The sequence below is a fragment of the Pseudomyrmex gracilis genome, unplaced genomic scaffold (genome assembly GCF_002006095.1).
Source record: "Pseudomyrmex gracilis isolate BER0280 unplaced genomic scaffold, ASM200609v1 scaffold_62, whole genome shotgun sequence".
NCBI classification, from domain to species: Eukaryota; Metazoa; Arthropoda; class Insecta; order Hymenoptera; family Formicidae; genus Pseudomyrmex; species Pseudomyrmex gracilis.
Window position 1 is genome coordinate 764,001 of NW_018020646.1, and position 12,223 is coordinate 776,223.

The window sequence follows — 12,223 nt, forward strand, 5'->3', positions numbered from 1 at the left end:
GAAAGAATGACTTGCAAACGTAGTTCTAATGAAAAACGCTAGGTATAGCACATCCAGACATTACGCGCATACGAGTAATTAATATACGGAGCGGACCGGGGAGCAATTTTATATAATTGGAACAAGCTACGCAAAAATATTTAATTACAGAAATTTAAAACAAGTTCATACATATTCTCGAAAACAAAAAACGAATCAAGTCCTCTGGTGAAGTTCGTGAAAAGCATTTGTTTCGCAAATTTGTTTTATTTATTTTTTTTTTTTTTTTCAAGAGAAGCTTTACTTTCCCCGCCGTAAAAGTTGCACAATCGTTGATCGTACACCGTGCAATGTTGTTTAATCAAAAAAAAAAAAAACTTGATCTACAATGTATTTTTCAACGACAGATAGTTTGTGCACCGGAATTTGTGCAACGAAGTTGTGTGTTTATATCGTGCAAAGCACCAGACTCTGCCGACTGTCACGCTGTGGCATCAGCGCGTTATGTATGTTGTACATGTTTTATTTACCATCGTATAACGTTGTTTTCTTTAAACTGTATCTAGTATGCGCGGTCATTGCAACGGCGTCACATAACTAGTGGCGAACGAGATATAAAAAATGCTACACATATATCTGAAAAACCGCGCGTACTCTACTTGTCGATCGAAAAAGATCGGCAAACAGTGCGCGGCAGATATGTATGTGTGCACATATTTGATTCGCGTTTGTTCAAGTATCAATATAATTGCAAACAAAATCACGCGTGATAGGTATCTATTCGGAGTTAAATTAATCGAATGCGCGAAATTAACGGAAAATTTTGAAATAAACAATAACGCATTTTTTTTACTCGTAACGTACATTTCACATACATAAGTTGTGTAATTATTTAATTGACTGTTAACTCTTTCACACATCGACGTTTATATCTTGATAACAGGCACACCCGAGGGTCCGGCGAATTCGTGTTTCCGGCAAGTAGTAATACCGCAAATGTGGTCAGCCGCCAGTCCAGATTCTGATGGAAATCGTCGGCCGCAAATCCAGATTTCCACGAGAATCGCGAAACACGTCCGACATTCTCGATGAGAAATCGCAGAATTTACCTGCGCCCGCCGCGGCCGCCGCTTACATTAAATTAAAAGCTTAATTAACTGCGCACTGCAAGTGGCAATCAATGACCGACGGAATTCCACAATAAGCCGTTGGCCTCATTAACTCGCGTGCGAGATTGGAAGTAATGTCAGCAGTCAATTGCGCGCGCAATGTATAATTGCAAAAAAACAAAATTGTCGAGATAAAAAGAGCGCTTGTGCAAGCATTTATTATAGCTGAAAAAAATATCAAAGAACAAAAAAAGATAACAACACGTGCTGTTGCTTAAGCTTAAGATACCAGTCCTTAAAATACTTCTCCCATTGCGTTCAACTCATTCCTAAGCTATTATAGTAGCATTTATTTACGCAATTGTTTGTGTGTGCGAACTAAAACGTTATCGGGCAATAATAAAAACCGACAACAATGTTGCACGCATGTTGCAGCGATACTGCGATCGTCACGCGCAATTTCAGTCAAAATAACCGCGACGTCGAGGCTGTCATCGTCGTGTGCGAACGAATATCCATTGCAAAAGTTGACTCGCAACAAGCCGCGCATGACCTACTGACGTCAACAGTCTGTCGACATCTGTTGTTTCAGATATGTCAGCGTCTAGTTCCACATCATAATTTCTCGTTATAGACGAGATATTTTTCATTAATTCATTCATGTTTGCTTCCTCTCGAGTTTTATCAGACCCCCTGGGTATCTGAAATAAAAACACAGATAAACGCTTATCAGAAGCACACACACATACACACACACACACACAATTGTATAGATAAGATATAACAGACCTCGGTAATAATATCGAGTGTGTCGCTTCAACTGTGTCACACGTATTTATTATAAAAGTAAAATTTAAAAAAAAGACAAACAGCCGAAGTTGTACTTACAAAAGTCTCACGTGCGTCGAGTCGATAACTGTATAACGATGTGTACCGATTATAGTAACCGTTTTATCGCTGAGGACAGAGCAGATTCTTTGAACGATAAATTATGTATGAGCGAGTGCTGTCGCGAAGCTACCGGGTGAAAGAACAAAGGACGAGAGGTGATACACATACGAGACAGGAATATATTTATTCATTCAACGGGTGCATAATTTTTTCGCATAATGCAGGCGGCGCACGACTCCGATCATATCGATGTCGTCCAAAAAATATCGAGTGCATTCGCAAACATAAACAAAAAACAAGAAGCCACGCGCTCTACAATAGAACAGAAAATAAAGAGAGAACGAACTACGCACAGAAATCCCATTTGCATAGGAAAATGACGCCACTAAAGGCACGCATAATTATCATAGTTGCGCAGTTATGGCAAGCGCCGAATTGTTAAAATGTTGAGTGCCGAGGAATTTTCTGACAGGCTCAAAACCAGCCCGTGAATTTAGGAAATTCAAGCAGCACACGGACATACGCGAAAAGAACCCGCGCCAGAATTAATCACCAGCCGACTAAAATAGTTGAGCTGCGTGACATAGTTTCGTGTCTCACTCGCTCTCTTGGAGCGAGATATAAAACTAGATATTTGCGAGGAAGAGAACATTTCTTTTTTTTTTTTAATCATTTATATCTTTGTGACGAGTAAATGTTCTACGTTTTGAGAACACACGCCGATTTTAATTTCGACGTCGTTTGCGCTTTATTGTGCACGTTAGAGAACGGAACGTCGTTTTTTTTTTTTTTTTTTTAAAAAATAAAAGACCGATATAAAAAAAACTACACAAAGTAAAATTATATTATTATATTCAATTCGCTGTCTTTTTTTGAAACGTATAATTCATAATTTTATTTTTTTTTTGTCGAAAAGACAAAAACAATTTTTCCACAGTAATGTTCGGTGTTTCCACCGGTGTATTCCAATCAATTTGTCGGTGAATCGAAATTTGACAAGCAAGATTTAGCGACAAAAGCGCATTCACACATACCGGCACTTCGGTCGCAACTGAGAGACAAACTATTTGATCAATGGTTGCACGTCGGGGAAGCTCAAGCTCGGCTTGTATCGCTGAAAGTATGCGTCCTACGCGCCATCGGTTTTGGCCGACTAAATATTCGGTCATCGGAGACTTGCTAAAATTGTCTGGTATCCCATGCTTATCGAAATACTCGATCTTAACCGAGAGAGACCGCGATTACGAAACAAAGCGGAATTTGCTATGTCGAGCGTTTCACCGATCTATATATCGCCATACATCTGATACCTAACAAATTCCAATTCCAGAAATATCTGTTCTTAGACTCCTCCAGACTCTTATCATAATTAATTTAATTTTTGTATCACGCGCAAAAGTTACGATTTTGCGTGTTTTTAATACCGTAGGATTTAATTTTTTTTCTCTCGAATAAAAAAGCGCGGGAAAATTTGCAGCTTCGCGCGAAACGTCTGTCAGATTTCGCGATGCACAAGCATATAATCGAACGCCAAGCCTGGTGTTTAATATTTACTATGCGGACCACGTTACAGTAGTTACGACACGATGGATCGGAGTAATAATACGGCTGGCACGCTATTGCGCTCAGTCATATTTCATGCTCTTAATACAGTTCCAACATTATATTACTTCGTCGCCGAGGCGCGCGCCTCTTTTCCGGGCCCGAAAACTCACCGATAATTTTACGTAGTCGCTGTAACGCACGTAACACATTATTTCGTTCGACGCTTCTCGACAGCGTCTTATTAATCCCACCGAGGGTGGTACGAGTCTGATATTTGGTACAACAAAATTTTCGCTATATATTATGAAGTGTAAAAAAACTGTTATGACGCGTGTGACACTCGAAATTAACAAAAAAAAACTTTTATATTGTAAAAAAAAAATTAACAAAAAAACTTTTATATTGTAAAGTTTAATATGTGATATTTCACATACACACTATAAAATACTATAATTCTACCAATTGTAAGACACCCGGTATATGTCTACCTGCTAATCACCTGGCACAGTCTAGTGGCGCTATCTCTAAAACATTGTTGAAATCATTTCTTAAATCTTGCTCACCTTCAGCAGATAATATTTGCCTCTAATTTCCGCATTTCGCGACATAAACGTGCGTTGCAAACTCAAATATGGACACTTCGGTTTCGAAACCGGGTCCGCTATATTTTTTTAAGCGAGTTTTCAATAAAAAAAAAAGTGAAACTAGTCGGACAACTTTAGTCGCGTTCGCCTTTCACTCGCGGTCTTGTTTAGAAAATGAGTCTAATCGATTGTGCAACACACGCGAGACGTCAGAGTTATCGACCCCCCGCGGAATCGTATCGTTTTGACAGCTGTGTTTGACGTGTCTCGACTTATCGCACAGATACAAATGCCTATCACGGTTGCCCAAGTTCCCGCGTACTACGTATCCTTCGTTTGACGGCATGTAACAGCACGTGGTTCAGAATAACGAGGGAATCCGTCGAAACAACATCACCCAACAATGTTCTCCCTCAGAAACGCTCTCTCCGTTTCCTTGCAGAAATTTGCGAGAAAACTGCATTTCTCGCAAACCCGGTGAGTAATAAAAACAACCGATTCTTCTTTGTAAAAAAAAAAATATACATCTGATATACAAAACCTTTGCAAAACCTTTGAATTTTATTATTTTTAGGCGAGCAGCCGTAATAATAGATGGTAAAAAAATAGCGGAAGAGATTCAAGACGAATTAAAGGCTGTTGTAGACACTTGTATAAGTGCTGGAAAAAAAAGACCGAAACTGGTCGCGATATTAGTGGGAAATCATCCTTCGAGCAAAGCATACATTGGTAGAAAAATGCAAGCAGCAAAGTCAATAGGTAATTTTGTTTTAAATCTTCAACACACATTTATCTCTCTGCTGTAATATACATAAAATTTGATATCAATTTTGTCTCTTCATTGAAATGATAAGGAATCGAAAGTTACACCATTCATTTGGGAGAGAACATAACACAAGCAGAGCTTCTTAAGGAAATCGACTGTCTCAACGGAGATCCGTCTGTCGACGGCGTTTTGGTGCAGTTACCGTTGCCAAAGGACATGAATGAGAAAGAAGTGTGTCAGGCAATAGTTCCTAAAAAGGATGTAGACGGATTTCATTTAGAAAATCTTGGTAATTTAACACTGGACAACAGCAGCATTATACCAGCCACTGCCCTAGCTGTAAAAGAATTAATACTCCGAACTAAGATCGAAACTTTTGGAAAGAACGCCGTGGTTGTCGGTAGATCAAAACATGTTGGGCTGCCTATCGCACTATTACTCCATGCAGATGGCAAAGGTGATTGATCTTTGAACCGATAGTTCATTTTGTCACACCAAGTGGCACTGACAGAGATAATCTGACATTCTAGACCTTTCAACTATGTAATTGATAGCATTATATATAGTCGCAACTATAAAGTCTTATTTTGTACTAAACTTTAGGTTTTTTTTAATATCATTTTGTTATTCTTTTTTCTTAAAAATTCTTCTACACATGTAATTTGTAATTACATTATTTTTTGATCTTCTTTTATTCTTCTTGCCCGGAACTCTTTAATCACGTTTCTTTCATTTGTATTAGGTGAAACAGGTGCATTAGACATGACAACGACCATCTGTCATCGTCATACGCCTCATACAGAATTAGAAAAGTTTACAAAACTGGCGGATCTGATTGTAGCGGCAGCTGGAGTTCCCGGCTTGATCACCAAGGAGATGATAAAACCGGGCGCTTGCATAATCGATGTAGGAATAACCAGGGTAAAAACCGCAGACGGTAAATATCGTCTGGTGGGTGACGTAGATTATGATAGCGTGAAAGAAGTCGCTGGACATATCACACCGGTTCCTGGTGGTGTGGGCCCCATGACAGTAGCAATGTTAATGAAGAACACAGTCACGACTGCTATGAGAAACCAAGAAGATGTAAAACAATCCGTTCTTATGAAAGATAACGGAGTAGTATATTGATATTGAAAATCTATTCAATAGTTAAATGGATTAATTTTCGTATTTTATATGTACGGTCAAAGTATTATTTTTTGTAACAAATTTTGTAAATAAACTATTTTAATGCTTTTTAATGCTTTTAAAATTTAATATTTTTTGCCTCTCTAGGGTTCTGATCTTGGTTGACACGTTTAATCAAGATGGCAACCTTCGTATGGATTTGATATAATTTAAAAAGAATCAGAAACATATCTATTGCTATTTTTGCATTTAAATCGCGGATATAATTACAAGAAAGCTCTTGTAAACTGTGTATCAGTTAAACGGTGAAGAACACAAAGTGAGTTTTTGTGAAAAGCTTCGTGTTCTATTTCGTAACAGTGATATTCACGTGTTTCGCACACAACACTTGCGTTTTACAATAGGAATTGCTACTAATGCTACTTTACTCTACCAACCCTCATCTTTTCTCAAACAAGCTTGGGATCATCTGGCGGAATTAAATTGTAAGGAAGATTTATAGAGATTTTTGTGCATTTCAGAGCTATTTTGGTCTTTTTGGCACATCTTGACATTTTCAAGAGAGGTTAGTTTAATAACGCGGTGTGCGACATATCTCTCTGCGAGAATCAATTCTTATAAATAATGCTATTCATGAATGTTGTTCGTTTCTTTAAACAAGGCGAGAAATTTATTTTTTCGAACAGAATCAGCATCACAAGTTGCATCTACTCAAAAGTTCCGATGTCGAATTCCGCCAAAACAAATAAACCAAAAGTCTTGATTACACGGCCTGATATACCTGTTGCGCCTTTACAGCTGTTACGTGAACGGTAAGAGACAAATAAAATATAAAGCTATTATTTAAAAACAAAAACAATCTGACAGAATTATTTTTTGTTACTTTCTATAGATACGACATCATATTATGGGAAAAACAAGAACCAATACCGCGGTCAGAATTGTTATCCAGAATCTGTGGAGCAGATGCTCTCTATTGTATGTTAACAGATAGAATAGACAATGAAGTTCTAGAAGCTGCAGGCCCACAATTAAAAGTTGTAGCATCTATGTCAGTAGGTGTGGATCACTTAGATTTAAATGCTCTTAAGAAGAGAGGTATTAGAATTGGTTACACACCAGATGTTCTGACTGAGGCTACTGCAGAACTATTAGTAGGTCTTTTGTTAACTACATCAAGGAATTTATTGCAAGCAAATAAAGCGATTGACAAGTAAGAAAAAAATTATATCACAAGAAAGAAATATATAATGCTTGCACCATGAACTGAGTGCATTATGATTTTGCTTTCTGTAGAGGAGAATGGAAAGCCTGGTCGCCTGGATGGATGTGTGGCACAGGTTTAGTGGGAAAGACTGTGGGAATTGTTGGCTTAGGAAGAATTGGCTTTAGAGTGGCAGAGATACTCAAAAGCTTCAATGTTGCTAAGATATTATATACCAGTAGAAGAGTGAAACCAGAAGCATCTAAATTTAATGGTGAAAAAGTTGAATTTAATAAATTATTGGAAGATAGCGATTTTGTTTTAGTTACTGTGGCACTGACATCAGAAACAAAATATATGTTTAATACTGAGGCCTTCAAACGAATGAAACAGACTGCTATATTTGTGAATGGTAGTCGAGGAGATGTGGTAGATCAAGAAGCATTGATAACTGCTTTAAAAACCAGCTCTATTGCAGCAGCTGGTCTGGATGTTATGACACCAGAACCAATTCCACTAGATAGTGAACTTTTAAGATTAGATAATTGTGGTGAGTATCTTTACTGATTTCATTAAATTAACTAATATTAATCTATATTTGTCTCTTTTCAGTTATTCTACCTCATATAGGAAGTGCCACCAAAGAAACTAGAGAGCAAATGGCCAAAATCACAGCAGAAAATATTATAGCAGTTCTTGAAGGAACACCTGAAAATATGCCTGCACAAATTAAATCATAGTCACGTACAATTGGAACTTGAATACAAACTATATTGTTATGAAGGATTCTTGATACTGTATATGATATATCTAATTTGTCAGTGATAAATGTGTATTTATTTAGTTTAAATAATTTTTATAACTTATTCCATTTTTTGCGAGTATTAACTATTAGAAGTCAGTTTTTCACATAAAAATACAAAGTAATACAGAATAAATTAATAGTAACAATAAAATGAGATTTTTTTTGTACTTACTATTCAAATCTGATCTCAACAGTTCTTATATTAAATTGTCTGTTCTTATCTCAGTAGTTTTAATAATAATAAAACTTGTTCGTACACAGTAAAATGTAAAGCTGAAGTAGCAGCAGCTTTTATTTGACTCGGCACTAAGCCCTTAAACAAACCTTGTACTCCCTCCTCTTTAACAGTTACTTTCACGCAATCTAGTAGCCCATTGCATTGGAAAAACTTACCAAATCCTTCACGACCGTGTTCAAAACCTTGTATCTGTAATCTCTTTCTAACAAGATCAAATGGATATACAATTGTTTTTGCTAATAGACCAGCACTACTTCCAGACAGCATAGAATTAGAGAAAGTAGTATCAGCATCAGAAGTGTATCTTTTATAAACATCTTTAAAAAATTCATAGAAAGCAAATTGTAAACCACTGTGTGGAGCAATTTGTAATAGAGTTGGTAATAGTCCCGAAAAGAAGACTTTTGGAGATTCATTCCGAAGAATTAAACTAAAAAATATTTTGTTATAATTCTTAGTATAATGATATGTGATATATATTAAATGTTGTGCACATCTTACCTACAGGAATGTAACATTCCAGTATATACTAGACAATTATTTGATTGAGCTACTAATCTAGTTCTAATAGTGTCAAAAGGAAATGAAACAATTGTTGCTACACTTCCAGCACTAGCACCAGCAATAAAATGCATTGAGTGATTCCATTTCTCAATCTTTGGTATTTCTTGTAATAGTTTCATAAACACTTTATATGAATAAAACTGCAGAGAGACAAAAAAGTAATATATATTAAAAAATATTAGAATAAATACTTTTGTGTCAATTGATTTATGAATAATAATTAACTACATTCTAGTTTTACTTTGCACCTGAGCCATTCCATAAACAATTGAAAGAAATTGCGCAGGTACATGACCTTTCCACAGAGCAGAAATTCCTTCTTCTTTATAAATTAGAAAAAATGCTTGTGGCACAGATCTATATTTGCTAACATGATGTCTCGAAATTGGTTCAACTTGCAACTGCAGAGAGAGTGTACAAGTAATGTTAATTTTAATCTATTAAAAGAGTAATAACAAATATACTAAACTGATTTTTCCTGTGTGTCTATACTATACACGATAAAATTCACCTGAAATCTAATTTTAATAACGTCTAAAGGCTGACATAAAAATCGCGTTACAAATCCGCTGACAGCTCCTGCAATCGCATGATTCGAGTTTGATTCAGAAGATTCTTGCGAAAACCCCATAGTTAACTAAACTACTTTACACAAATACACAAATATGTCGGAGCTGACCGGCTGCTCGCATGGTACAAACGTCAAAAAAGACGGCGTCAAAAATTCGTGGAGCTGGCGCGGAGATCGGAGGACAAGCAGAGCGTTTGCTCGCCAGCGAGCGCCGTACGAACTAAATAAATAGTAGCAATCGGTTATCCGCAACTACGTCGTGTCGATAATGTAACTACTCTACTTTTCAATTTTCTTCTCAAAACGTAAGCCTATTGGCCATTTACTAAATATCTAACGTCAGTCATAATCCGACATTTAAGCTCGGCTAGTCGGTTTAGATTAAAATAAGAGCCAATCACAGTCGATTGCTACTTGGCCGCTCATTGAGCGGTCGTGTTTCTAGATGTACACAATTCGTTATGTACATCGCGTCAGCCAATCAATATATTAGTTTTACAGGAAAACAACATAGTTAATAGCAAATTTGCTGATTGGCTACCGCGTTGCCGTGTCTTGTCTACGAGCGTCCATAGGCCTTGAGCAATATGCGTACTTAACCAAATATTGTTTCATACATGTGAGAAAGGTAACAGAACTTATTTGACGAAAGCGGAGTCTTTTTTATTGCGTTCTTTCATTTTATGCAAAAAACGTATCAGATGCATAACAATTCATTATTTTCATCGAGAAAGCTATATTGAAAGCTATATTACCCGTTTGACTTCTCAAATCTTTTTTATAGACATGTGATAATAATAAATAAACTTTATTTCGTTGAGATTTAAGATAATGACTGTCTATTAAAGTGTTTTGTTGCGTTGTGCCCATTGTTGTCTAAAGTGCCATGGCAAATTGTCCACGTCTTGTTTCTGATTACTTTACTCCACACGTTGTGTGGTATGATAAAGATTATATAGTTGTTATTCGCATTCAATTAAGCGATATATCTGATTATTATTTGCGAGTTGACAACGAGTATTTGATTTTTAGGTATTTAATATATTATATTTTATGTATGTTTGTGCACAAGCATTTATACATATAACAAAACTAAATATATAATACATGTAGCTATAGTAATTATATTATTGTAGTGCAATAAAAGATGATAAAAGATATTATCTCGTCCTGCACTTGTTTGGACCAGTGATAGCAGAGAAGACAAGAAACAAGAATGTAGGAAGGGAAATTACAGTTCGTCTTATAAAAGCGCTTAAAAGTATGTTAAGCATTAATTTTTGTAAATGATTTCAGTGAGACAAAGATATTGAATCAAATTTTTTAATAATTAATAGCTTTTCCATGGTTAAGACTGATCAGTTCTAAGGAAAAAAATTTTTTTATATCACGTGACTTGAGTGAGCTATATGAAATAGATGAGCTGAGTGGTGAAGTCCAAATAAATGAAAAGGAAAGACTGAAGTTTCAAAGTATTTATATCCTAGATTAATATTTGTAAAACATTTAATTATGATATATGTAAATGTTTTTTTTTCTTTTTTTAGGGAAAGCATTGCAGAAGAAGTCAAAAAGCAGTCAAAAAGGATATATATTACCTTTTGAGCAGTGCAGTGATGAAGATGATTCTGATGAAGATGAAACATATTTTTCTGAATTGATATATTAATACATATTATTCAGCTTCTCTCACTGGAGTATAATTACTATCCATATTTTTATAACTAAAGAAATGATTGGTCATTATTTTATAAACATTGTTTACAATTAATAAATTATTTGCACAGTGTTTCAGAAATAGTCATCAAAACACTTTTTGAAGTCTTTACAACTCAAATAAATTCTGCAAAAATAGATAATTATTTATATAATGCCATAAATAAATTTTTGTGGTAAATTTTATTTTTTACCTTTCTGCCAGCAGATGTTGAGTCTTTTAGGGCTCATGTTACAATTTTGAGGAAGTTTGTTATGGGTCAAAATCCCACTCGACGTTCGCTGTGCACACTGTCACACTGTTCGCTTTCCAAGGATTAATAAAAAACAATGAGATTTATATGATTCCCGGTGCGAATTGTGACACGGATATTTTATCTTTTACGGATACATTATATTTCCTCCGTTGTATATTATCAAATTGACAACTTAACAATATTTAGACGTGTTCTTAATCAAGTCTTCCAAAAAAATAAAGTAAAAGTTTTCAGAAATATAATAAATAATTATTTTTAAGATTTTTTAAATCTGACAGTTTATATCACTATTTATGTAAAAAAACATCGGTTGTTGGATCAAGTTCGTTACACTGAATGCAATTCTTGATATTTAGTGAAAACAAATACAATTCTGATACATTCTGTGTCACAAGAAATAACAATTCTTTCTTGTGTAAAACCAAATATAAAATCATTCACATATAATTAAATACATTAAATAAGTCTTTATATTATAAACATTTATACAGTCATTTCCAAAAAATTATACAATTTTTTCTATAATAATTTAAAACACACTTTTGTGTGAGGAAATATAAAATGTTATAAATGCTTATAATATATATTCTTATAAAAACTATACATATATATTTATAACAAAATTCAATAGTTAATTACTAAGGAATGTGTCACTCAGAGGAGAGTCGATGAGACTTGGAGAAATCCACAATCAGTAATTATATAATTATGTCATGCAAATACGCAAACATGTCTTTGGCAATGCATTTAGCTTGATTTTCAACTTTTATAAAATTACGAATATAATTTTTACTGAATCTACCGTTGTATAACAATTAAAACTAACAATATGGCAACTTTATTATTGGAAACAATACGCATCG

The 12,223-nt window shown here is 35.1% G+C and overlaps 4 protein-coding genes across 8 annotated transcripts; 3 read left to right on the forward strand and 1 right to left on the reverse strand.

The window, feature by feature from the left end:
• The first annotated feature begins 4,134 nt into the window (after positions 1-4,134).
• LOC109854289 (bifunctional methylenetetrahydrofolate dehydrogenase/cyclohydrolase, mitochondrial) lies at positions 4,135-6,118 on the forward strand. The gene is made up of 4 exons (XM_020427207.1): positions 4,135-4,585; positions 4,683-4,867; positions 4,963-5,331; positions 5,617-6,118. Exons 1-4 carry the CDS (start codon positions 4,512-4,514, stop codon positions 6,003-6,005), a joined length of 1,017 nt encoding a protein of 338 aa, XP_020282796.1. The 5' UTR covers positions 4,135-4,511; the 3' UTR covers positions 6,006-6,118.
• Positions 6,119-6,162: 44 nt separating this feature from the next.
• Positions 6,163-7,971, forward strand: LOC109854288 (glyoxylate reductase/hydroxypyruvate reductase-like). Of its 4 annotated transcripts, none has more exons than XM_020427205.1 (5): positions 6,163-6,570; positions 6,667-6,817; positions 6,898-7,218; positions 7,302-7,759; positions 7,822-7,971. In XM_020427205.1, exons 2-5 carry the CDS (start codon positions 6,729-6,731, stop codon positions 7,947-7,949), a joined length of 996 nt encoding a protein of 331 aa, XP_020282794.1. In that variant the 5' UTR covers positions 6,163-6,570; positions 6,667-6,728; the 3' UTR covers positions 7,950-7,971. The 4 variants fall into 4 exon arrangements, with proteins under 4 accessions (XP_020282794.1, XP_020282795.1, XP_020282792.1 ...); XM_020427206.1 differs by having other exon boundaries at positions 6,692-6,817; XM_020427203.1 differs by having other exon boundaries at positions 6,163-6,324; positions 6,410-6,817.
• Positions 7,972-8,209: 238 nt separating this feature from the next.
• On the reverse strand, positions 8,210-9,499 carry LOC109854291 (mitochondrial thiamine pyrophosphate carrier-like). The gene is made up of 4 exons (XM_020427208.1): positions 9,328-9,499; positions 9,065-9,217; positions 8,754-8,956; positions 8,210-8,682 (listed from the first exon to the last, which is right to left on the reverse strand). Exons 1-4 carry the CDS (start codon positions 9,445-9,447, stop codon positions 8,232-8,234), a joined length of 927 nt encoding a protein of 308 aa, XP_020282797.1. The 5' UTR covers positions 9,448-9,499; the 3' UTR covers positions 8,210-8,231.
• A 275-nt stretch (positions 9,500-9,774) lies between these two features.
• Positions 9,775-11,796, forward strand: LOC109854280 (very-long-chain (3R)-3-hydroxyacyl-CoA dehydratase-like). Of its 2 annotated transcripts, none has more exons than XM_020427190.1 (4): positions 9,775-10,419; positions 10,524-10,648; positions 10,725-10,840; positions 10,935-11,796. In XM_020427190.1, the coding sequence occupies exons 1-4, from the start codon at positions 10,274-10,276 to the stop codon at positions 11,046-11,048; spliced, it is 501 nt and encodes a 166-aa protein (XP_020282779.1). In that variant the 5' UTR covers positions 9,775-10,273; the 3' UTR covers positions 11,049-11,796. The 2 variants fall into 2 exon arrangements, with proteins under 2 accessions (XP_020282779.1, XP_020282778.1); XM_020427189.1 differs by having other exon boundaries at positions 9,805-10,419; positions 10,725-10,859; positions 10,935-11,610.
• The last annotated feature ends 427 nt before the right edge of the window (positions 11,797-12,223 follow it).

Bases quoted from the DNA above. Each gene is read 5' to 3' on its own strand.
- LOC109854289 (XM_020427207.1), top strand. From the start codon at position 4,512: ATGTTCTCCCTCAGAAACGCTCTCTCCGTTTCCTTGCAGAAATTTGCG. The intron at 4,586-4,682 runs GTGAGTAATAAA...TATTATTTTTAG, and splicing joins CTGCATTTCTCGCAAACCCG to GCGAGCAGCCGTAATAATAG. The intron at 5,332-5,616 runs GTGATTGATCTT...CATTTGTATTAG, and splicing joins ACTCCATGCAGATGGCAAAG to GTGAAACAGGTGCATTAGAC.
- LOC109854288 (XM_020427203.1), top strand. From the start codon at position 6,630: ATGCTATTCATGAATGTTGTTCGTTTCTTTAAACAAGGCGAGAAATTT. The intron at 6,818-6,897 runs GTAAGAGACAAA...TACTTTCTATAG, and splicing joins TTACAGCTGTTACGTGAACG to ATACGACATCATATTATGGG. The intron at 7,760-7,821 runs GTGAGTATCTTT...GTCTCTTTTCAG, and splicing joins TTTAAGATTAGATAATTGTG to TTATTCTACCTCATATAGGA.
- LOC109854291 (XM_020427208.1), bottom strand. From the start codon at position 9,447: ATGGGGTTTTCGCAAGAATCTTCTGAATCAAACTCGAATCATGCGATT. The intron at 9,218-9,327 runs GTGAATTTTATC...CTCTCTCTGCAG, and splicing joins TTATTAAAATTAGATTTCAG to TTGCAAGTTGAACCAATTTC. The intron at 8,683-8,753 runs GTAAGATGTGCA...AATATTTTTTAG, and splicing joins GGAATGTTACATTCCTGTAG to TTTAATTCTTCGGAATGAAT.
- LOC109854280 (XM_020427189.1), top strand. From the start codon at position 10,274: ATGGCAAATTGTCCACGTCTTGTTTCTGATTACTTTACTCCACACGTT. The intron at 10,420-10,523 runs GTATTTAATATA...ATATTATTGTAG, and splicing joins AACGAGTATTTGATTTTTAG to TGCAATAAAAGATGATAAAA. The intron at 10,860-10,934 runs GTATTTATATCC...TTCTTTTTTTAG, and splicing joins GGAAAGACTGAAGTTTCAAA to GGAAAGCATTGCAGAAGAAG.